This window comes from Nerophis ophidion, linkage group LG03 (assembly GCF_033978795.1).
Source record: "Nerophis ophidion isolate RoL-2023_Sa linkage group LG03, RoL_Noph_v1.0, whole genome shotgun sequence".
NCBI classification, from domain to species: domain Eukaryota; kingdom Metazoa; phylum Chordata; class Actinopteri; order Syngnathiformes; family Syngnathidae; genus Nerophis; species Nerophis ophidion.
The window spans coordinates 30,071,939-30,097,884 of record NC_084613.1 but is presented as its reverse complement, the minus strand read 5'-3'; the positions used below and the strand labels follow the sequence as shown (position 1 = coordinate 30,097,884).

Sequence of the window (25,946 nt, the reverse complement as noted above, 5' to 3'; positions counted from 1 at the left end):
AGGGGCGGGGGGCGGCGCTACTGCGGACTATATTGCAGTGCGGCTCCGTGCGCCTTCTCTCCTCTCTCATCTCTCCTTTCTCTCTCTCGTGCTTGAGCTGCTAAAGTGATCGGGGTACCCGCGGAGACATGGCAGGATATCTGAAAGTCCTCTCCTCTCTGTCGAGGTCTGCTGCAGCCTTGCCCAGGAACCCGGCGGTGCTCGCCCCGGCGGCTGCTCAGTGCCAGCCACAAAGAAACTGTGAGTGGACGGTGGAAGCCGGGTTAGCAATGCTAAGCTAACGTGTATGAGTGAAGACCGGAGCAGCCGTTGGACGCCGGTGGCGACTTGCGAGCATGCTAACCTCTCCAGCTAGTCGCTAGCTTCATATAATAAGTCAATACCTTTTGTTATTTGACCTCTTTTTTTGGTCGTCGAAATGACGCATACGCGTTTATTCTTCGATAAGCTGTCGACGTCGATAAACGAGGGCTAATAATAGAAAGCGAGGAGAGGTGTCTTTTGTCCGAGGTTAAAACACTAATGGCGACATCAGTCCCATTGATGTACCCCTTATCATTTTTGGGGGTCCATCTTACGTCTTTATTCTTGTCGACGAGAAAAAGGCATTGTCATCAAAAACTAGTCCAACCCTAATAAAAACTGACGTAGGCTTAATTGACGGTCATCTTTTTATAGCTACTTCGAGGAAAGTTTCCTCTCCAAGGTCAGACTGAAATGGCCGCCGGTGTCCTAGAAAGTGTTTTATTTTGTTTCACACACTTGGGGGGTCAATTCCGCGCTGATTTCAGCTTAAATGATAACACATTTTGTAGTTTTCGTGGCTATTTGATGCCGAATGGTTGGTTTTATAATTCTTCAGTCACGTGATACCTGCATTGCAAGGCAACCAAGATGCGTTCATTACAATCGGACATTCAAATGTTTGGGTTCTCCTAAAGTTAGAGCAGTGGTTCTAAACCTGGGTTCGATTGAACCCTAGGGGTTCGGTGAGTCGGCCTCAGGGGTTCGGCGGAGGTTAAAGGCCTACTGAAATGAGATTTTCCTATTAAAACGGGGAGAGCAGGTCCATTCTATGTGTCATACTTGATCATTTCGCGATATTGCCGTATTTTTGCTGAAAGGATTTAGAAGAGAACATCCATGATAAAGTTCGCAACTGTCTGTGTTAAGAGAAAAGCCCTGCCTCTACCGGAAGTCGCAGACGATGACGTCACACGTGTGGGGGCTCCTCACATATTCACATTGTTTTTAATGGGAGCCTCCAACAAAAAGTGCTATTCCGACCGAGAAAACGACAATTTCCCCATTAGTTTGAGCGAGGATGAAAGATTCGTGTTTGAGGATATTAATAGCGACAGACTAGAAAAAAAACAAAAAAAACCTGATTGCATTGGGACAGATTCCAATGTTTTTACACACAATTGCTAGGTTAATTCTGGGAAATACCTTATCTTTCTATTGTGTTGCTAGTGTTTTAGTGAGTTTAATATTACCTGATAGTAGGAGGTGTACGTCCACGGGTGTGTTGACGCCAATGTCTCAGGGAAGTCGACGGCAGCTATGGACGGCCCAAGCTCAGCTTTTCTCCGGTAAGAAGCGACTTTTTAACCACAATTTTCTCACCGAAACCTGCTGGTTGACATTTGGTCGTGATTCATGTTCGCTTGACCGCGCTGTGATCCATAGTAAATTTTCCCCTCTGGGAATTTTAAACAAGGAATCACCGTGTGTTTGTGTGGCTAAAGGCTAAAGCTTCCCAACTCCATCTTTCTACTGTGACTTCTCCAATATTAATTGAACAAATTGCAAAAGATTCAGCAACACAGATCTCCAAAATACTGTGTAATTATGCCGTTAAAGCAGACGACATTTAGCTGTGTGTGTGTGTAGCGCTCATACTTCCTAAAAACGCGTGACGTCTGGTGTACACGTCATCATTACACAACGTTTTCAAGACGAAACTCCCGGGAAATTTAAAATTGTAATTTAGTAAACTAAAAAAGCCGTATTGGCATGTGTTGCAATGTTTATATTTCATCATTGATATATAAACTATCAGACTGCGTGGTGGGTAGTAGTGGGTTTCAGTAGGCCTTTAAGACACACCCGACTCATTGTGTAAATAAAAACTTCTCCCTATCTGTATATTATGGATATGGGTGAATGTGGAAATAGTGTCAAAGCGCTTTGAGTACCTTGAAGGTAGAAAAGCGCTATACAAGTATAACCCATTTATTTTTAAGGGTTCGGTGAATGCGTATATGAAACTGGTGGGGTTCGTTACCCCCAACAAGGTTAAGAACCACTGAGTTAGAAGGTGGGTATCAGCTGACAGAACGCTTTTGCAGTAGGTGAATAATGTCGAAGTAGTAGTGGACCAGCAAAGAGACATGTTTGCCAGTGTATCCCTCCATCCATCCATTTTTCTACCGCTTGTCCTTTTTGGGGTCGCTGGAGCCTATCTCAGCTGCATTCGGGCGGTAGGCGGGGTACAGCTGTTGAAAACAAGTCGCCGCCTCATCACAGGGCCTGCCAGTGTATCTCTTTTTGTAAATACAACGCTCCCCTGCATGTGCCATCTTTGTGCAGCATTATATTGTATTTCTTTAGCCCAACACTAATATATTGGATTGTATGCAAACTGCTGTCTGTGTGTTAAATGTTAACCAGAAAGGACAAGCAAAGGTGACCTTTTCTTACTCAGGCTTCAGCTCAAGCATGTTGGCACTGACCGCTGTTGAAATGCCGGCATTGCTGAACAGCAACTGCTATCGTCTTGCCTATGAGTCGGCCTTTCCTCCAATTTTAAACCTGCAAAAGATGGCAAGCAGGCCCGCATGACTTTGTTTTGCTCACCCTTCAGAGCCTGCTGTGTTGATATATCCACAGTTATGTAACACGCTCAGCCCCTCCCGCCTCCCAGTTTCTTTCTGCATAGTGATGGAAGAGTCCCACGTGTGGCGGATTTAGGTTAGTCCAGACCAGCGATGAGATCCAGGGGGGGTTTAATGTCTAATCCGTGATGCACCACGACACACATGTTAGTGTATATTAGGGGTGCTCAAACGTTTTCCGCTGAGGGCCACACATTGGCAAATCAAAGGATGCGAGGGTCATTTTGCTAGTTTTCACTTTCAAAACCAGTAAAATGTATATATCCCCCCCTTCCCCCCCTCCCCAAAGAAATAGAACTATGCAATTTCAATAAAAATTTAATGTGAATGTTGATGCGCCAAAGCTGAACTGAGAGGTAAACAGTCAGCATGCTGGCCAGATAGGGTAAGGTATCAAGTAACAGAAGCAAAATGGATTAAAAAAAAAAAAGCTAGCATGTTAATAGTACTATGCTTAGGGTGGACTTTATTTATTCCACAATGGGGAAATAGGATTGCTTTACATGCTAATAAAAGCACAATTAAAGTTAGCATCATTGAAATACCTGCTGAAGGTCGTGAGTTCAAATCCCGGCCGAGTCATACCAAAGACTATAAAAATGGGACCCATTACCTCCCTGCTTGGCACTCAGCATTAAGGGTTGGAATTGGGGGTTAAATCACCATAAATGATTTCCGGGCGCGGCACTGCTGCTGCCCACTGCTCCCCTCACCTCCCAGGGGGTGATCAAGGGTGATGGGTCAAATGCAGAGAATAATTTTGCCACATCTAGTATGAGTGTGACAATCATTGGTACTTTAACTTTTAACTTTAAATTAGTTTAAAAAGCCAGCATTCTAATGTTGCCATGCTAAAGTCGTAATTGTTACATGCATCAAGTACCAAAATATATTACCCTGAGGTGTATACCTATAAAAACTAACTTATGTGAGCAAATCAAAAGGTATCATCCGTCAAGTAACAAAATATTTGACGCTTGGGCTGGGCGATATATCGATATAAACGGTATATAGCAGGTTTGTCTCTGTGCGATATAGAAAATGACTATATCTTAATATTGGATTATATGTTCTCCCACAGTTGCTTTTAGCTGCGTGCATTACATTATTGGCGTTTCTCACTCCTTATGTCTCCTTCTCACAGAGACATAAAACAAGCCCGTCTTGTTCCATATGTCACATACTGTCGCGCATATAGCATCACACGCTCTAGCTGAGAGCTAACGTTAGCATGGCTAAGGTTAGCTGAGGCAGGTCGAGTTGCTTTCAGCTGCGTGCATTACACAACAGGCGTTTCTCACCCAAAGGAGACGTAAAACAAGCCCACTTGCTTACATACATAACATACTCTCGCAAGTGTAGCGTCATACGCTCTCGCCGACCAGAGAGGAAGCAGCATGGCTAACGTTAGTTAAGGCAGGTCGAGCGGAGCGGACCTTGTGACAATACAAGAGAGAGATGGTGTGAAACTGATCACAAATGGAGGAAGAACAATAAATGCCCAAAATAAAGAGCAGGGGATTCATCATCTGGCGGTGGTTAGGCTTCAAGTGGGAAGATATTCAGCAGACAACAGCAATATGCAAAGTAGGCAGCAGAAGTGTTACTACAAAAAGGTAGCAGCACTACTAATTTGTTCTTTCATTTAAAAAGTCACCCGCGAGAGAATGAAGAGTATTTAATAAATACAGTTTTGTTCAATTGACTTAGTTGTGATTTTCCTCTGCATGTACGTTTAAAAGTAGCATATATTAATGCAGTATGAAGAAGAATGTTTTAATGTAGACACATAGAATCATCATACTGCTGTGATTATATGCATCAAGTGATCATTCAAGGCCAAGGCAAAATATCGTAATATATATCGCATAAAAATATTGCGATATTAATAAAAGCCAATATCGGCCAGCCCTATTTGACGCTGAGTTGTATACCTGTAAAACCAGCATGCTAATATTAGAATGCTGATGATCGTGTTAATTAGTTGCTTGTTGTAGATAGCCACCGGCGTTAATGATGGAAATACAAGATGCACAAAGTAGAATTTTATATAATTACGCTCTACCAATAGCTGGGTCGTTGATTAATCTAAACCGCAAAGAGCTGACAATTAATTTGATAGATTATTTCTGTAATTTGAAAACCTGTATTTAAAAAAATTAAATATACTATTTGCTGTGTGTTAGTGCAGTGGTTCTTAACCTTTTTTCAGTGATGTACCCCCTTTGAACATATTTTTGATTCAAGTACCCACTAATCAGAGCAAAGCATTTTTGGTTGAAAAAAAGAGATACAGAAGTAAAATACAGCAGTATGTCATCAGTTTCTGATTTATTAAATTGTATAACAATGCAAAATATTGCTCATTTGTAGTGGTCTTTCTTGAACTATTTGGAAAAAAAGATATAAAAATAACTAAAAAACTTGTTGAAAAATAAACAAGTGATTCAATTGAAAATAAAGATTTCTACACATAGAAGTAATCATCAAGTTAAAGTGCCTTTAACGTCCTCTACAACAGTGGTTCTCAACCTTTTTTCAGTGATGTACCCCCTGTGAACTAATTTTTAATTCAAGTACCCCCTAATCAGAGCAAAGCATTTTTGGTTGGAAAAAAAGCGATATAGTAAAATACAGCACTATGTCATCAGTTTCTGATTTATTAAATTGTATAACAGTGCAAAATATTGCTCATTTGTAGTGGTCTTTCTTGAACTATTTGGGAAAAAAGATATAAAAATAACAAAAAAACTTGTTGAAAAATAAACAAGTGATTCATTTATAAATAAAGATTTCTACACATAGAAGTAATCATCAACTTAAACTTCCTTCTTTGGGGATTGTAATAGAGATCCATCTGGATTCATCAACTTCATTCCAAACATTTTTTCACAAAAAAAGAAATCTTTAACATCAATATTTATGGAACATGTCCACAAAAAAATCTAGCTGTCAACACTGAATATTGCATTGTGGATTTCTATTCACAGTTTATGAACTTACATTCATATTTTTTGAAGTATTATTCAATACATATATTTATAGAGGATTTTTGAATTGTTGCTATTTTTAAAATACCTCACGTACCCCTTGGCATACCTTCACGTACCCCTTGGCATACCTTCAAGTACCCCCAGGAGTACGCGTACCCCCGTTTGAGAACCACTGTGTTAGTGAATAGGAAAACGTAAATCTTTACCCACAAAAATGGGCAGTTATTAGCATGTATATTGCACAACACAACAAGCTGCTCAACCAGGATTCTTATCACTGATGAATTAATTGTAAACCGCACAGCGAGGGGTTTTACACAAACAGCTATGGGGCACAACCAACATTTAAGACACAATTTCCAATTAAAAAGTACTACAAATAAAATTTTTTGGGTCGAGAAATTAAAATGAGTATTTGTAGACTGTTTCTTTTGTCCCATGATCTGTTGTCGTTTGTTCCAACTGCTCATAAAATTGACACTTAACACTTTATGCTGTGAGGTAAATTCTGGTACTGCTGTCCGCGGACGTGTGTGTCTCACCTTTAGCGGCATGAGAACTGAGCAGCGGCTGTTTGGGCAGGTGTTCCCATGTCTTCAAGAGGGTCAAATGTGAACCAGCTGGAGTCTTTTCAATCATTTGATCCTGTTGTGCGTCTTCTCTTGTACGTTTTGTAATTGGCCATTTTGAACTTTCACACACTAAGTAGGAATGTTAGCTACTCAATGTAGAGTAGGTGTAAAAACACTAGCGTCAAAAATTCTCCTGATGAACAAAATAACACCAGGCTACCATTGAACCATTTAACTTGTAAGAGAAAACACATGCACGCTGGTCACAACACTTTCCCTAACAAGATTACTTGGATAAGGTTGTCGTTTCACTTGCGTCCAGGGGATTTATTAGTCTGTCTGCTGGCAGGATTATGGACAAACTACCTGGTTCATTTTAATTTGCTAGAGCCGAGTAAATCTTTAGACGTTTGTAGTTCACCACAGGTGCACTGAATGGCGTTTTCTGCTTTGCATAATTGGCTGTAAAGCAAAACTTTGCTACTGTGTGAATGAGTAAAACTGATCCTACTGGTTTTTCATAAGAAATATGAGACAGTACATGGTTTTTAAAGCTTGTTTAATAACAGAACATGACTTAATTGAATTGGGAGTGGGGCTTTATTTTGTGCGGCGGAAAATGCTTTTATGGCCCTATAGAATTATTTTTACCCAAATTGTTTTAAGTTTTTTTTACCTTTTACCTATTTTACCACAGTAGTGCGTGTGCCTTTTGTATAATTAATCAAATGTTTGCAAAGTAAATACAAAAATGCTTACATTTTATTGATGCAATATCTTTTTGGAAGTGCTTTAGATTGCCTCTGTGGTTTATGGCTTGATAACCAGTGTTGAGCGCACTCAGATTATTTTTGTTGTAAGTTGTAACAATGTGTTTACTCTTTAAAAAGTAATAAGATAACCATTACTACGTCAAAGCAATTTTTATAATTTCGTTAATAAAGCTTCTTTTCAGCTACCCAGCCGCAATATTACAGTACCTTAGTCCGCACATGCTATGGGTAGGAACAATTTTAGTTGTAGTTAGATATTTAACGCACCGTGCAAGCAGCAGAGAGGAGCTATCATATGCTTCTGTTCTAAGTCGCTATCACAATTTAACATTATAAACTGATAAGATTAATGATAAAGTCGCTACAAGAAGATATATATATTCTTAAGCAAATTGGTGCGTGTGTTTAAATAAAACTGTAGTCACTCGCCAAATGCAGTGGCTGACCAAAGCATTGTCTCTCAAAAGTCAGCAGTGCACGCCGTATTTTTAAGGTTTGATGGATAGGCTCCAGCACCCCCCGCGACCCCAAAAGGGACAAGCAATAGAAAATGGATGGCTGGATGCGGCATCGCGTGTCAGAGAGGAGCCTCCATAAACACCCAAGTGGCGGGGTTAGCTAAAGGGGACGCTCTGTGCTTCGCCCAACAGGTATGGAGAAGTGCAAACTGTCGTAAAAAAGACACATCAGATGGCGGTATTGTCTCAAATATATACTGCTTTCTAAAATATACCGGTATTATTCTTAATACTGTTGTATCGCTCAGCCCTAGTACAGTGTGCTTATTTAAGGTACGTTTATGATACCCTTATTTGTTTAGCGCCGTCAGACCGGAAGTTGCGCATGTCACGGTTGTTGTGAAGGCTGGAAGTGTGCTGCTGTTCTTAACGGCGTGGCGTCTGTGTACAAAAGACTTGAGGCTGTATTGAAACTTAAAGTGCCTCTCAAGTTACGGCTCCCGACCTGTTAGTACATTACGCTTGCATATGCTTGTTTATGGGTTGTCCTGGCCAGCATTATTAGCTCTGTAATTTGTTTGCAGACTTAGCCGGTGTTTCAAGTGACTACTTTGTCATTGTAGCAATTGTTGTGTATTTCAGGGATTAATGAATGGTCTGGGGCACACAATTTCCCCAGACAAACCTTCCCTCTCCTCATGACAGCAATTCTGTGATTCAGTCCGCTATTCCATCCATCCATTTTCTACCGCTTATTCCCTTTGGGGTCGCGCGGGGTGTTGGCGCCTGTCTCAGCTAGTGCGTCTGCCTCACAATACGATGTTCCTGCAGTCCTGGGTTCAAATCCAGGCTCGGGATCTTTCTGTGTGGCGTTTGCATGGTCTCCCCGTGAATGCGTGGGTTCCCTCCGGGTACTCCGGCTTCCTCCCACGTCCAAAGACATGCACCTGGGGATAGGTTGATTGGCAACACTAAATTGGCCCTAGTGTGTGAATGTGAGTGTGAATGTTGTCTGTCTATCTGTGTTGGCCCTGCGATGAGGTGGGGACTTGTCCAGGGTTTACGCCGCCTTCCGCCAGATTGTAGCTTAGATAGGCGCCATCGCTCCCCGCGACCCCAAAAGGGAACAAGCGGTAGAAAATGGATGGATGGATCTCTTTTTTTTTCAACCAAAAATGCTTTGCTCTGATTAGGGGGTACTTCAATTAAAAAAATGTTCACAGGGGGTACATCACTGAAAAAAGGTTGAGAACCACTGCGCTATTCTATTAACCCGTAAATCATAGAGCCCTATACCTGTGAGTGCACCTTCTAAAACCTCGCTGTTGCCACGCAGACGTCTACCATGGCACGGTCAAGTCAGCTGTGGTATGAGGTGTGTTAAGAAGCAGAGTTACAATGTGAATAGATTGAAACGACTACCGACAATTCTGGACTATAAGCCGCTACTTTTTTCCTACACTTTGAACTCTTTGGGTGAACCCCGGTGTGGCTAATTTGTGTTTTTCTCCGCTGGGGCCATAAAGAGTTTTTTTTTTTTTTTTTTCAACAAAATACGATGAGGCGTTTGATATGGTGCCATCTTTTGGACGAGTTCGCTCACTGCAGGTGCTACAGTGTCCTTCTAGTGCTTTTTATTTTTCGACCCGCGCACCGTTCGGTCTTGTAGCCGTCAAAGCATTTCTACTTATATGGATTCCAAGCAACGTTTAAGTTTTACAATATAACTGAATCTGTTTATAATTAAAGTTAAAGTACCAATGATTGTCACGAAATTATTCTCTGCATTTGACCCATCACTCTTGATCACCCCCTGGGAGGTGAGGGGAGCAGTGGGCAGCAGCGGTGCCGTACTAAACCTCCTGGTGTTACTGTATGTCTGTGGGAGTGTTTTCATGCAGATGATGCTCGTATTGTTAGCAATAGCTAATATGCTAACATGTTTACAAGCGTCTGTGATAGTATTATTAACTTACAATGGCATTATTTTTGTACTGTTTCAGTTTTACAAATTCCAAAGTAAACTCATCAAAACGTCACCTTTGAGTTATTGCGTCTGTTTAGCTGATTGGAGAGCTAGTTTCCGTAGCTCATGGGTTCATGAAGATGGCTTCTGTTTTGTTTGATCAGCTATTCTACTGCAGTTTTCCAAACACTGTTTGGAAACAATTACGGTATGTACATAAACATTTTATCTTTGTGTAAATAACTTTATTGAAAAAAGTTAAAGTACCAATGATTGTCACACACACACTAGGTGTAGTGAAATTTGTCTTCTGCATTTGACCCATCCCCTTGTTCACCCCCTGGGAGGTGAGGAGAGCAGTGGTGCCACGCCCGGGAATCATTTTTTGTGATTTAACTCCCAATTCCAACCCTTGGTGCTGAGTGCCAAGCAGGGAGGTAATGGGTCCCATTTTTATAGTCTTTGTTATGACTCGGCCGGGGTTTGAACTCACCAATCACAATGTATATATTTGCGGCTTATAATCTGGTACGGCTAATACTTGGACATATCTTTTTTTCCCCGGAATTGAGTGGGTGAGGCTAATATTCGGTAATTGGGGCTTTTTTTAGACACTCCAAGTGTTTTACAGTCATTCCGTCATCATTCACACATTGGTAGTGCTAAGCCTGATGTTGTGTTTGTGAGCAAAGGCAAACAGTAAACCTAAAGAGACTTGAAATATTTCGGTGGCAGTCCAAATTTAATAGTGACGGGCTGCCTCAAATGTTTAGTAAAATAATTTGCAAGTAGTTTTTGACAAGTTGTCATTAGTGCAGGGAACAGTAGTTTAAGGCAACTTTACCTCGGTTTTCAGGATTTCCCGCAGCGCTTTGTTGTTAAGGCAGCCGCCTTAACAACAAAGAGCCAACGCCTAAACTAAATTCTTAAAAAAAAAAAAGTCTTAACAAGCTGCTCTGCTTAGTTCTGCGTCTGCCCTTGTCAGTATGTCTCTCCAGCACCCAGCATTGTCCCACCCACAGAACCATCTGATTGGTTAGGCGCAGAGTGGTGACAGCCAATAGCAGTGCGTATTCAGAGCGCATGCAACAGCCAATCATTAGTGCGTATTCAGAGCACTTGTAATGTAGCGTGAGCAAAACTGTGTTTTTAGCAGGTAAGGCAGCAGACTCTCCCCAAATGATAATAAACACCTCCCAGTCAACTACTAGTATCATCACTTTGAGCCCGTTGACGTTCTAGAAACAAGTGGCAGCTCAGCTTGCTTGGGGGTGTATAATGTAGCCCGGAAGAGTTCGGGATGCATGGGATTCTGGGTATTTGTTCTGTTGTGTTACAGTGCGGATGTTCTCCCGAAATGCGTTTGTCATTCTTGTTTGGTGTGGTTTTACAGTGTGGCGCATATTAGTTAAAGTTGTTTGTATCACAACCCTCAGTGTAACCTGTATGGCTGTATGGCAAATGTAATGTTGTCAAGCGGCATTCAAATAAAACCCGTGGACAGCACTAGTATTACATTTCCATATTAAGGTGCAGGCCGCGTGTTTGAAACCCCTGGTTTATACATATCACAAAGCAAAAAAAAAAACTCTGTACGCAGTGTTATTTCATTCTTGAATTTCAAAAGAGTCTTGTGGCTCCCATTGTTTTCTTTATGTTGTGAAACGGGTCAAAATGGCTCTTCGAGTGGTAAAGGTTGCAGACCCCTGTCCTAGCCCAGTCGCTGCTAGCATGTGTACTTGTTCGGTACAACTCCGAACCGTACCGAAACGGTTAATTACAAATACACGTACCATTACACCCCTATTGTCAGCTGAAAGTCAAAGGAAATCATGAAGGATGTTACTTATCTCTCTGGCACTGCAGGGTTTTTTTCCCCTGTTCTGTGTGAACATCAGTCACACAGAATAGGATGCATTTCACCAGGCAATTTTCCACCTTGTGTTGAGCGATTTGCATTGTAAGTAGTGCTTTAAACATGATTAGCGTTTTGAATCAAACTAATCACACATTAAAATTTGGAATATTTAAGATTAATCACAGTAAATTAGTTGCTGCCATAATTTTAATTGGAACAAAAAAAGCCCCTAATATTTGGACACAAATGCAATTTCATTGTCAGAAAGTCACACATGAACATTTTGTAATGTTTTACTTGAATGCAAGGTCATTTATTTGGTAACAGGATTATTTATAGTCCTGTCAGTTAGGGCTGGGCGATAGATATATCGATATACACGATATAGCGCGGGTTTGTCTCTGTGCGATATAGAGAATGACTATCGTAATATTCGAGTATACGTTCTCACACAGTTGTTTTTAGCTGCGGGCATTACACTACAGGCTCTTCCCACTCCTTTTTGTGTCTCCTTCTTACAGAGTGTAAGCGCAGGTTCTTACATACGTCACATACTGTCACGTCAAACGTCACATACATATACGCCATCGCCCAGCAGAGAGATAGCAGCGTGGCTAACCTTAGCCGTGATGCTAGCAGAGTGTTGCGAAGGTGCGAATCTGGTAACAAATGAAGGAAGAATTAATTCCCAAGAAAAACAGCACAGGGTCCATCGTCTGGCGGTGGTTAGGCTTCAAGTGGGAATATGTCGAATAGACAACTTTAATTTGTCAAGTGTGGGGCACAAGCGCTGCTACCAAAATAGCATTACTGCTAATATGTACCATCATTTGAAAAGTCACCTGCTAATAACTTTAATAAATACAGTTTTGGTAAATTAACTTAGTTGTGATTTCCTTCTCTGCATGAAAGTTTAAAATGAGCATATATTAATGCTGTATGAACAAAAATGTTTTAATGTAGACACATAGAATCATCATCCTTCTGTGATAATATGTATCAAGTGTTAATTCAAGGCTAAGGCAAAATTCCGAGATATATATATATCGTATATCGCGATATGGCCTAAAAATATTGCGATTTTAAAAAAAGGCCCTATCGCCCAGCCGTACTGTCAGTGTTTTTATTTTGAAGCAAAATCTTCCAGTCTGAGTCTCCTTACTCATCGTACAACCACCCGCGCTGCCTTTCAGGTAACCATCCCCGGTTGAGGTAACGAGGCATTTCCGGTCAAGTTATGATTTAAAAGCCTACTGAAACCCACTACTACCGACCACGCAGTCTGATAGTTTATATATCAATGATGAAATCTTAACATTGCAACACATGCCAATACGGCATTTTTAGTTGACTAAATTGCAATTTTAAATTTCGCGCGATGTATCCTGTTGAAAACGTTGTGGTATGATGACGCGTGCATTTGACTTCACCGGTTGTAGCGGACATTTTTTTCCAGCCCGATCGAAGCTATAAGTAGTCTGCTTTAATCGCAAATATACACAGTATTCTGGACATCTGTGTTGCTGAATCTTTTGCAATTTGTTCAATTAATAATGGAGAAGTCAAAGTAGAAAGATGGAGGTTGGAAGCGGTGTATCGCAGCTGCCTTTAGCAACACAAACACAGCCGTTGTTTCTTTGTTTAAAATTCCCGAAAGTGAAGCTTAACTATGGAACAGAGCGGTCAAGCAAACATGGTTCCCGACCACATGTCAACCGGCAGGTTTTGGTAAGAAAATTGTGGTAATAAGTCGGCTCTTACCGGAGACATGAGCGGAGCTTGGGCCACACCTTTCCGACTTTCAGGTACCATATAATCTCACTAAAACACTAGTAACACAATAAGCAGATAAGGGATTTTCCAGAATTATCCTAGTAAATGTGTCTAACATCGGAATCGCTCCCACAGCCCTCGCCTTTTTTTTAAAAACTTTTTTTCTTCTAGTTCTTCACTCTCACTATCCTCATCCACAAATCTTTCATCCTCGCTCAAATTAATGGGGAAATTTTTGCTTTCTCGGTCCAAATCGCTCTAGCTGCTGGTGGCTATGGTTGTAAACAATGTGAGGATGTGAGGAGCTCTACAACCAGTGACGCCACGCGCACATCGTCTGCTACTTCCGGTACAGGCAAGGCTTTGTTATTAGCGACCAAAAGTTGCCAACTTTATCGTCAATGTTCTCTACTAAATCCTTTTAGCAAAAATATGGACACGTTGGGAAGACTATGTCTCCCGGCTGGCCTGGGAGCGCCTCGGGATCCCCCGGGAAGAGCTAGACGAAGTGGCTGGGGAGAGGGAAGTCTGGGTTTCCCTGCTTAGGCTGTTGCCCCCGCGACCCGACCTCGGATAAGCGGAAGATGATGGATGGATGGATGGATGGATGGCAACATCGCAAAATGATCAAGTATGACACATAGAATGGACCTGCTATCCCCGTTTAAATAAGAATATCTCATTTCAGTAGGCCTTTAATGCGCTTTTGTGATCAATCACATGCGTTAACTTTGAGAGCCCTAATTCTAAATTAGAAAGGCGGTGCCTGAGAGAGACAAATGATTTACAGGTTAATTTATTTTGCAAATAAGGTCAGATAACTGCATATGTCTGGCCAAGAGACGCTTTACAGCTCGGACCCTATGACTCAATCCCATGCTAATTGATTGAATTACTTAACATCAGAACATAATCCGATAAGCTGATTTGTCTCAGGATAAGAAGTCATCAGCTGAAAATAAAAGAGATATTTTTGGGCCATTCAATGCAAATGATAGGGTTTAAAGGGAACAGTAGAACAATACCTTGCTTTGACGTCATTAAAGTTAGGGTGAAAGACACTGTATTAGGATGCAGTAATTAGCCTACATGTGTACACACATTCCACCACTGTATGATGTGAACTAAGTTGTGTCTTTTATATTGTATAAGTTTCCGTCACAGACTGCCCTGTTGTGTAAAAAAAAAAAAAAAAAAAAGTTTGACGTCATGACTAATTGTTGAGATAATTTGATGGGTGTGAAAGCATGCACTGTTGCAATATCCGGTTCAAAATGCTGAAACTACTGTCACTAAAGGAGCTATATAGTATTATGCAAAATCTCTGTACCTCGTTTTTACTCTTGTACCTCGTTTTTACTGTTGAACCTTGTTTTTAATGACTACTGCTGCAAACCAAATTGCCCCTCGGGGAAAATAAAGATTTTCTAAGTCTAAGAAAGCGACAATGGTGTCCTCAGCATTCCCACCCGGTTGAACAGCTATTTTTTTCTCTGTGATTGGCAGATGCCGACAAACGCATCAAAGTGGCGCAGCCCGTGGTGGAGATGGACGGCGATGAGATGACCAGGATCATCTGGGAGTTCATCAAGGAGAAGGTGAGACAAAAAGGCACAAGAGGCTGATAGTGTGTGTCGAATCTCCAATTTCTGACTCTATTTTTAAAGCAAACTGACACGTGGATGTTAGCGGTAGGCGGAGAGCATGCGTGTACAATGTGTGAGGCGGGGTTTCAGTGATGATTCATTCAGTAACTTGGCAAGTTATCTCATGCAGCAGATGTAGCATTAGCACAACATTAGTAATTTGGGGAAATTCTTCCAGTCGCACAAAGATAAATAACTAACATCAGGTATAGATCTTAAGTCTAGAGTTATAACCCACAATTCCCACAGCTCGAAGAGTTTCTAATGCACATATTTTTTCCTCCCTGCGCGTGCTGCTGTGATTCTGAAGCTGATCCTTTCCAATGTCGATGTCGAGCTGAAGTATTATGATCTCGGGCTGCCGTACCGCGACCAGACCGATGACCAGGTAACCATAGACTCCGCCCTGGCCACAAAGAAGTACAATGTGGCAGTGAAGTGTGCCACCATCACGCCTGACGAAGCCAGAGTGGAAGGTTAGTGTTACTAGGTTCAAAGTGCATATCACTGTGTTGTGAAATGTTTTATTGACCGCTTACTCAAAGCAATGAATGAAGTTACACAAATGTGGGTGTAGCTTGAAATGAGATATTTCCCTTACGCGAACAAATGCCTTTTTCTTTGCACTTCACTGGTACAGCACACGTGCAAACCTAAGCGCTGATAAGAGACTGATATGGCTTACTTCTTAGCTACTGTCATCATTCTTAACAATGGGTTTGAAAGAGTTGGTGGTTAATTTAAGATGGATTTCAACTGCTCCGTCTTAATGTGCTGACAGCACATGATCCTCCTGACTTACAGAATATTTCTCAAAACTGTTTCCTCCACTTATATCCACCAGCAAAAGATGTGCCATCTTTTCTGCGATATGAAGTTTATCCCAGGGGGAAACTGCTAGTAGATTTGATAAACGTCAGAAATATGATTGTAATATCATAATGCATTATATGGTATTTTAGGTCAGAGTTGCACAATATATGATAAAGTTAATGTTTCTCCACAGGGCAAAGCCACTTAAGTCAACAATTCTCGCCTCCATGACGGCAAATAAAACAAGTATCCTCACTAAAGGCGAATTAATAGCCAAACAGGCTACAGTGCACGCCATACGAGGATATGCTAACTGCTAAGCTAGAATTAATGAATGTAAACAGAGGCAGGAGGCTTGATGCAAATATCAACAGTAACAATATTGAAAATAGTATCTGTATGGAAAATAATTGAGTATAAATATTGTACATGTAGTCTATGTCAATACTACAACAGTTATATTAATATTTGTTAATTTAAAAAAAAGTTTTCAAACTCAGGAAATAAGTCGCTACACACTGGAGGGCTTTTTGGTCAAAAACAGAATGATTTAAATCAGAGCTGTCTGACTAATTGTGTCAAATGTAATCATTTGATCTTTAAAATGTTAAGTATTACCAATACTGCCCATGTAACTACTTGGTATTGGATCAATGTCCAAATTTGTAGTATTTGCCAAAACTGATTTAAAATATCAAACCGGGGAATAAGTACTTTGTTGCATTGTATCAGAAGTGTAGCTAGAAACGCGTTACGACTGAAAGTAACCAGATACTAACAATAAATTAGCAAATAGATTGATAGTTTTGAGAAAATACTAAAATTGGAAATTATACAATGTGTAACTGCATAAGACATGTACCTGGAGATAGGTTGATACGAAACACTAAATTGGCTCTAGGGATAGGGGTGGGCGATATATCGATATATGCGATATCGCGGGTTTTTCTCCGTGCGATATTGAAAATGACTATCGTAATATTCGAGTATGTGTTCTCATGCAGTTGTTTTTAGCTGCGGGCATTACAATACAGCCTCTTCCCACTCTTTCTTGTGTCTCCTTCTCACAGAGTGTAAGCGCAGGGTCTTACACACGTCACATACCGTCACGTCATACGTCACATACATATACGCCCTCGCCCAACAGAGAAGTAGCAGCGTGGTTAACGTTAGCCGTGATGCTACCTAGAGTGTTAATGTGGGTGTGAAGGTTGTCTGTGTTGGCCCCGTGATGAGGTAGCGACTTATCCAGAGTATACCCCACCTAACTGCAGCTGTGATAGGCTCCAGCATCCCAGTGACCCTAAGAGGGAAAAGCGGTAAAAAATTGATAGATGGATGGATAGATATGTGCGCAGCCAAATTAGGAGCCTTTGTAACTCGTTTTGAAATGGATATGCCAAATATATTGTGATTACATATTGTTCTCGCAGAAGAATGCGATATATATTGCAATACAAATTTTAGGCCTTACCGCCCATCCCTAGTGTAGGTTAGAATTATATGTATTGGAGGTTTTTAAGATTCCCACATTTAAAATCAATAGAATTATTTTTTTTAATGTGTTATAGGCTATAATAAGATAACACAATGTACTGTATAATACAAAACATTTGCTTTGAATAGGTCAATACGTCACATTGATTTTGATTCTTGATAATGGTTTGAGCATATTCTGTCTATCTGTGCTGGCCCTGCAATGAGGTGGCGACTTGTCCAGGTTGTACAGCGCCATCTGCCCGAATGCAGCTGAGATAGTCTCCAGCACCTCCCGCGACCCAGAAAGGGAGAAGCAGTAGAAAATGGATGGATGGATGCCTTTAGGTATAAACATTAGTTCTAACAAATGTGTAGAGCACTAAATATGCAGTGGGAGATATGAGCAGGGGTAAACGTTTGATTCTTTGATGCATTGCAATTCGGATGTGGCCGATTCAAAATTGCTGGACAAGCATGCAAATGTTGGTTATTTGAATATGTTAAAGCGATACAGATGGTTCTAAAATGCGTAACCAGTGCTGATAAAACCCCCAAAACTAAGCTGGGAGAGATTGACCAGAAGCAATGCTAGCAGCTAAGATAGTATTTATAGGTTGATTGACTGAAGCTAAGCTTCAATTAATCAATCAATCAATCAATCAATCAAAGTTTATTTGTATTGCCTTTAATTACAAGGATCTCATAGGGCTGCATAAGCCACAATAACATCCACAGCTCAGATCCCACATCAGGGCAAGAAATAACTCAACCTAAAGGGCACGATGAGAAACCTTGGAGGGGAACGCAGATGTGGGGACCCAGCACATCCAGGGCGGCTGGTGCAATGGATGTTGAGTGGATATAGTTAACGTGAGATGGACATTTGAAATTGGAATTTGAAGTAAAAAAGTTAAAGTTAAAGTACCACTGATAGACACACACACACACACACACACACGCACTAGGTGTGGTGAAATTACCCACTGCATTTGACCCATCCCCTTGTTCCACCCCCTGGGAGGTGAGGGGAGCATCAGCGGTGGCCGCGCTCGGGTATCCTTTTGGTGATTTAACCCCCAATTCCAACCCTTGGTGCTGAGTGCCAAGCAGAGAGGTAATGGGTGGCATTTTTATAGTCTTTGGAATGACTCCGCTGGGGTTTGAACTCACGATCGACCTATCTCAGAGCACACACTCTAACCACACGCAGTGGTTGGAGTGAGCAGGCAAGTAGTGAGACAACCAAATAAAAAAACTATCCGAAAACCTTCCCACCCCAATTGAACATATTGTCGATTGCACATACATTTTTATATACTAATATAATATTGCCTCAGAAAATCACCCTGTTAATTGACAAATATAAAATAATATACTATAACCATCATGTTTTATATATGACAGAGTACAAATGACTGATAGTTTTTACTCCCTGATCACTGTTAATGCAGAGTTTAGCTTAAAGAAGATGTGGAAGAGCCCTAACGGCACCATCAGGAACATTCTGGGGGGCACTGTCTTCCGTGAGCCAATCATCTGCCAGAACATTCCCAGGCTTGTCCCCGGCTGGACGCAGCCCATCACTATTGGCAGACATGCTTTTGGTGACCAGGTATCTTTCATCGTCGCTCTTAGTTTTCCTGTGTGCCCAAAGAGTTAATGTGATCTGTATTCCCCTAACAGTACAGAGCAACAGACTTTGTTGTGGACCAGCCTGGCAAGTTCAAGATGGTCTTCTCGCCTGCTGATGGCAGCGCAGGCAAGGAATGGGAGGTGTACGACTTCCCCGCGGGTGGCTGCGGAATGGGAATGTACAATACAGATGAGGTGCGATAATTACGTTCTCAGTCAATGTGTTCCTGAACCACGCCCGTTTTTGATAAATGGCGTTAGGGTCTATAGTACACACATCCATTTTACAAACACTGAGCCTTTCCGCCTGTTTTCTTTACCATTATCAGAAGCACTCTGTTTGGTTTAACATCACAGGTCAGACTAGATAACTTTCCACCCGTCAAGTGGAAGGTTTTTAACCTCTACAACTGATAAAACTACTGCACTCAAGAACTGTTTGCTTCTTTTTTTCCTCTCTCTCTGCAGTCGATCACAGGCTTTGCACACAGTTGCTTCCAGTACGCCATTAACAAGAAGTGGCCACTGTACATGAGCACAAAGAACACCATTCTTAAAGCATATGACGGCAGGTTTAAAGACATCTTCCAGGACATCTTCGAAAAGTGAGACACATGCACTAAATAGATAAAATGTACAGAGGGCCAGCATATGATTGTGTTCAGATTTAGAAATATGCCCACAGTAAACAATGCACATTTTGTTTTAAGACTAGTTGTCATAAAACATTTTTAACCCTTGTGCAACCTTAAAATGGACTATACACACTTAGTGTTCACATCCAAAAGTACCCCGCTCATAAGTGTCAAAAGTCAGCTAATTTTTTTTTTTTCAATGCTTGAAATCTGCAGTATTTCAAACAACAAGTTGCGGAGTGGAATATTTGAGGTTTGGAAATTACAGCCTTGAATTAGTCAATTAACACATTGATTTTGATACAATAGACATGATAAAAAAATATTTTTTACTTTACTAGAATGACAGAGAAAGCAAGCAGGACTTGGTTGGGTATTTTGTCTCAATCTGCCATGTTCTATATAAATGCCCAATATAATTTTCATTGGATTTCTGTTGTTTAATAACAGTTTTCTCATTTATGCTCATCAAAGCTCTGAAAATTATGGTCATGTCAAAGAAGCGCAATTATACCAAAACAATTTCATCTTGCATATCAATCAGCAAAAATGAGATTCATTAGGTTTTCATGAAAAGCATAGTAATATACCAGGATTAGCCTGTTTAGAAAATAACAGTTACAATTGGAGTCAGTAGGGCCGAAAGAGTTCTTAAGAAAGTGTATATACTTGGTTTATATCCTATTCTAACATTGCGGGCAAAAACACAATGCAATTTAAAAAAATAAAATAAATTAACCACCAGCTAAACATTTTTTCCTTGCGGAGTTGAGCTCTACATTCTGAATTTTGAAACTTTGCTTAAGATCATTAGCCTACTTTCCCCAGAAAATGTGTTCAACTATGTTTTGTTTTTTTCTCAAAGGAACTACAAGCCTGAGTTTGACAAACTGAAGATCTGGTATGAGCACAGGCTTATCGACGACATGGTCGCTCAGGTACTCAAGTCTTCCGGAGCCTTTGTGTGGGCCTGCAAAAACTATGACGGCGATGTTCAGTCTGATATCATCGCTCAAGGTAACATAGTTCAAGTATTTTACTCTCAGAACAGGATCTCATTTTTTATTTGTTTTTTTCTTAGGTTTTGGTTCTCTTGGGCTTATGACATCAGTTCTGGTGTGCCCTGATGGCAAGACTATTGAGGCTGAAGCTGCCCATGGCACAGTGACCAGGCACTATCGTGAGCACCAAAAGGTTCGTAAATGCCATTTGCTTGTCTTGTTCAACCTACCTGAGACTGTCTTAGGAGTTATACTGCCATCATGTGGTCAATTTAAGCTCGGTCACCCAATATTGTATGTTTGTGTGATACCCATGCCAACACATTAAAAATAATGCATATGTTTTAGGAGTAAGTTAAGAGCAATAACTAAGTCCCCCTTGTTGCTTTCAGGGAAGGTCGACCAGCACTAATCCCATCGCCAGCATCTTTGCCTGGACCAGAGGCCTGGAGCATCGTGCCAAACTTGATGGCAACCCCGACCTGATCAAGTACTAATATCTTTTAAGTCACGGGACGCTGGGGTGATTTAGGATATTAATATTGTTGCACTCATCAGGTTCTCTCAGACTCTGGAGCGTGTGTGCGTAGAGACTGTGGAGAGTGGTACCATGACCAAGGACTTGGCTGGCTGCATCCACGGATTGTCCAAGTAAGTTTCTCTCCTCACGTTATAGATCCCTATCTGCTCAATGCATTTAAATGGACAGGCAAATGCAGCCTTTATTTATTTTTTGCTTGTAATATTCATTCATTATATTTTTACCCAATAACAGCTTTCAATTTTTGGCTATACAATTCTGTCTTGAAGTATTTATTCGACTTAATAAAGATTAATTGAAAAAAATCTTAAACACTGTTTAAGGGTTTCAATTAGGGCTGGGAGATTTGACTGAAATTTAAATCACAATATAAGTGTTTTGTATTGGTAGCAATATTTATTGAAATATTTTAACCTGCTAAAAATAAGAACCAAGAAAAAAATATATATTATCGTATTTTCCTGACCATAGGGTGCACCGGATTATAAGGCGCACAGCCTCGCTACTGTGTTGGATCCACTTTGGACTGGACTCTCACGGTTATGTTAGATCCACTATGGATTGAACTTTCACAGTATCATGTTAGACCCGCTCGACATCCATTGCTTTCGGTCCCCTGGGGAGGGGGGGGTGTCTTCTCCAAGGTTTCTCATAGTCATGATTGTCACCGACGTCCCACTGGGGTGACTTTTTCCTTGCCCTTATGTGGTCTCTACCGAGGATGTCTTTGTGGTTTGTGCAGCCCTTTGAGACACTGATGATTTAGGGCTATATAAATGAACATTGATTGATTGATTGATTGATTGACCTGATTATTGGGTGCATTACAGGAATCATAGTATTTTTTTCTACATTGAAAACACTTCCTTGTGGTGTACATAACATGTAATGGTGGTTCTTTGGTCAAAATTATGCATAGATTACGTTTTACAGATCGTCTTTAAAGTTAAAGTACCAATGATTGTCACACACACACACTAGGTGTGGTGAAATGTGAAGTGCATTATATTTATGTAGCACTTTTCTCTAGTGACTCAAAGCGCTTTACATAGTGAAACCCAATATCTAAGTTACATTTAAACCAGTGTGGGTGGCACTGGGAGCAGGTGGGTTAAGTGCCTTGCCCAAGGACACAACGGCAGTGACTAGAATGGCGGAAGCGGGAATCGAACCTGCAACCCTCAAGTTGCTGGCACGGCTACTCTACCAACCGAGCTATGCCGCCCCACAAATGTGTCCTCTGCACTTGACCCATCCCCCTGTTCACACCCTGGGAGGTGAGGGGAGCAGTGGGCAGCAGCGGTGCCGTGCCCGGGAATCATTTTTGGTGATTTAACCCCCAATTCTAACCCTTGATGCTCAGTGCCAAGCAGGGAGGTAATGAGTCCCATTTTTATTGTCTTTGGTATGACTCGGCCCGGGTTTGAAATCACAACCTACCGATCTCAGGGCGGACACTCTAACCACTAGGCCACTGAGTTAAATCGGTTTTCTGACATTCGCTTTGTGGGTGGTCTTATTTACGTGGCTCACCTTCAGCAGCGTCTTTTCCCTGTCATCTTTGTTGTAGCGTTCAAGGACGGGAATAGAAGTGTCAAAAGATGGAGCTAACAGTTTTAATGACATTCAGACTTCACTTAAATCAATAACTGAGCAGCATCTCCTCATCCGGAAACACTGGATATGTTCCGTCCGGAACTGTAATTAAAGTTCCTTGGTTGAATAGTGTAAACCCACTACACCAGTAAGTTTTAGCGCGTTCATGGCGCGTTTACTGGCAGATATAACAACTTAACACTACTTTATATTAGAAATGGCAACAGCGGAGAATGAATGTCCCATAACAAGAAGATAGAAAAAGAAGCTGATCAACTATGGTGTCCCCACGAACTACAAAAGCGGACTAACGCAATTTTGTCAGGACTTATACAGATCAGCAGGTACCAGAAGATAAAAGTTCATTTTGCATAATATTGCGAAACAAAATGTCAGATAATGTCTTACTTTGAACACACACCATAATAGTACTCGTATGTTGAAGCACATCGAGCGGTGTAGTTTCATAGCTTACCAAAGTCATACTAAAACATTTTGATAGACTTTTGAGCACTGTGTGTAATGTTTTATATTTAAATGGAACATATAAAATGTTGGTGTTGTTTACTTGAGTCATATTGCCATCATAGTGAAACCTAAATGTATCTCGTATGTTTGACTGCCATCTACTGGTTACACTTATAATTTCACCTTGTACCAAACAAAATGGCTTTGAGGTTGGTAAGCTCAACCAAACTTATGCCTTTCATTAGGCGCACTGTCGAGTTTTGAGCAAAAGGATTTTAAGTGCACTTTATTGTCTGTAAAATACGGTAAATGTCCAATGTCAAGGCAGAAAAGTCAACACAACTATGGAAAACACTTAACGTAATCAAAATAGTAAAATCTCATTGATCACTTAATATCCTCTTAATTTAAGGTGTAAAAATAAGAAATATAAGAAATGCTAAATAAAGTGTAAAAAAAATGGTGCAAACTGTGAAAATGTAAACTTTGAGAAACCTGAGGACTATTCTCTGCAGGTTTAGTGCCAGGAAGTTACGGCTGTGCTCTCAAGGGTGAGCGCAGTTAAAGTGGTGTGGTATCAGCAGTTTTGGTGAGGCCAAGTGCCTTAGATAATTTACAGAACACATTGGTCTGACTATGACTTTTTTTTTATTTATTTATTTTTTTTAAATCCAAAAAACTGCCGTACTGTCAAGTTGACTTTTCCTGTTTTATCCACAATGTATTTGCTCTCTGCAGGACTCATTTTCAGTTTTTCTTTTTACTCCATATAAGAGACCACAAGATGGCGCAACCAAACTTGAGTGTTGATACTGTTACCTAATTGACTATTAGCCTTGTCACTCCCACTTATAAGTGATCACTTCCTACATTGCTCGGTTAACAGATCTAGTGCCTTTGTTCATACAACCAACCTTGCTTTGCAACTTCCGCTTTCTTCTAACAAAGAAGACCGAAAAAAAAGTTTTAATGAAAACATTTTTAGAAATTTAATTCTTGGTGTGTTTCAGGTATGGCCATGGATAGGTTTAATAGAGTATGTAAACTTTGAAGAATGTGGTTGATTCTGTGGAATTCCGTGTAGTACTGTGTTGCAACCAGCAGAGGCGGTCTTGATTACCTCCACTTGTCTGCTGTTTTAAGAAAGCCTACTGTATGAGAAGCCCAAGTACAACTTTTCCAGGCAGCAGTATTCTGATCAATTTTCAAAAATGGGTTCAGAACATTCTCCCAATCAAATGCATGGTTAAAGAGTTAATGTTGATTCTAAAAACAAATGTATTCTCTATCTTTTCTCCCTCAGCGTCAAGCTAAACGAGCACTACGTCAACACCACAGACTTCCTTGATGCCATCAAGACAAACCTGGACAAAGCCCTTGGCAAGTGAAGAACTTGAAGAAAAGAATCAAGCTGTAACATGGAGATGGCATTGTCACTCTTCTGTTTTTGTACCTCATTTTTAACTTAAAAGGTCACTCAAGTCACATGCATTTACACCTGAAGGATCTATAGAATGATGTAGTCTTCTATTAGGTTATTAGAGGCTAGAGTTGCCTCCTTAACATCTTTTGTCCAATGCCTTGCAAGGTTTTATTTTTGTAATGTGAAGTACTGTATTCAATACTGTGTAATGCCTCGGGCAAGACTGCAGCTTATATCCTCCGTTCTTGCCAATAAACCCTGTTGTTTGACCCACATGGCGTATTGGAAGGTCTTTGAAAACCTAACCATTCATGTCCAGTACCAGTCAAGTTTTCTTCTTTGATAGTCTTGTCAATATAGTGTCTGGGACACATCCGGCATTCAATGGTTAAAATAGAATAGTGCTGCGCTGGTAGTCCGTTGTAATACACTTTTCCACCACTTGTGGCAGTAATGACAATCTCAAGCGTCTGTAGCTAAAGTCAGAGGTTTCTTTGCCGCAGAAAATGTGACTAAAATGAAAGCTGTGTTTTAATTTGCACTTTAATTTTACTGACAGTTTAATTGAACGTATCTGTTGATTTAGTTTTTTAGCCCAACATAATTTAATGTAAATCTTTTGCCAGTTATTGGTCCCTTTTTGTGCAATATGTTTGGTTATTCATTTTTCTAATCAGCCTGACCTAAGCCTTAATATGTGTATTACTCATATGGTTTCATATCATCTGACAAGGTTGTAAGTAAGTCAGATATAATTATTGAACATGATTAAAATCAAGAGTAAGCTTTATTTTTCCATGGGCCCTTTTGCAGTGGAAAAGTTGGGCCTCCAAGTAAAAAAAGTGAAGAACCCCTGATACAGAATATATTTTAATGAACATTTACTTGTTTTTCTGTGTGAATAATGGACATTGCACTTGAGCTTTTTGAAGAGCTAAATCTGAATAAATTGAGCGCTTCCAAAATGGTTTTCTACGAGGTCCATGGCCCTGTCATATGTTGGGAGGTTGTCGTTCATCACTTTGAGCCCGCTGCTTAAAATGATTGATGGCGGGGTCTTTGCAGGCCCACGAGGGCACTTAATATTTCTGTCTTGACTTTTTTAGGACGATTCCTTGTTGCGATTCATCCACGGTGAGAAGCTGCATTTGCATTTATTGTAGAAAATACAGCATCCTTGTCTTTTTGAGTGGAGGGAAGATGCTTCACGGTCTCTGTGGTAATCTTAAGACATCTTCATGAGGGAGGGAGGAGAACTTGAATGCAATTTCAAAAGGACCTGAAAAAATCCAGTGTCCCATTTCGACCGCTTTAGATGCAGGATCATAAACTGCAAGATTAGCTCCCATTCTTTGGTTGCTTTTTCTATTTCCAATAGCATGTTGAAACATCTCACTGAAACAATGACATTCATAGACTTAA

At 40.7% G+C, this 25,946-nt stretch overlaps 1 protein-coding gene and 1 long non-coding RNA gene across 2 annotated transcripts in view; one reads left to right on the top strand and one right to left on the bottom strand.

Moving 5' to 3' along the window:
- The window catches only part of LOC133549427 (uncharacterized), a 54,512-nt gene extending 47,718 nt beyond the window's left edge, over nt 1-6,794 (bottom strand). The window contains exon 1 of the long non-coding RNA XR_009806083.1: nt 6,433-6,794. This is a non-coding gene — a long non-coding RNA (uncharacterized LOC133549427). The remainder of the gene's footprint in view (nt 1-6,432) is intronic.
- Nucleotides 51-24,797, top strand: idh2 (isocitrate dehydrogenase (NADP(+)) 2). The gene is made up of 11 exons (XM_061894812.1): nt 51-240; nt 14,797-14,888; nt 15,247-15,412; nt 18,680-18,840; nt 18,912-19,055; nt 19,329-19,465; nt 20,361-20,512; nt 20,577-20,689; nt 20,889-20,986; nt 21,055-21,147; nt 24,405-24,797. Exons 1-11 carry the CDS (start codon nt 129-131, stop codon nt 24,487-24,489), a joined length of 1,353 nt encoding a protein of 450 aa, XP_061750796.1. The 5' UTR covers nt 51-128; the 3' UTR covers nt 24,490-24,797.
- Nucleotides 24,798-25,946: the final 1,149 nt, after the last annotated feature.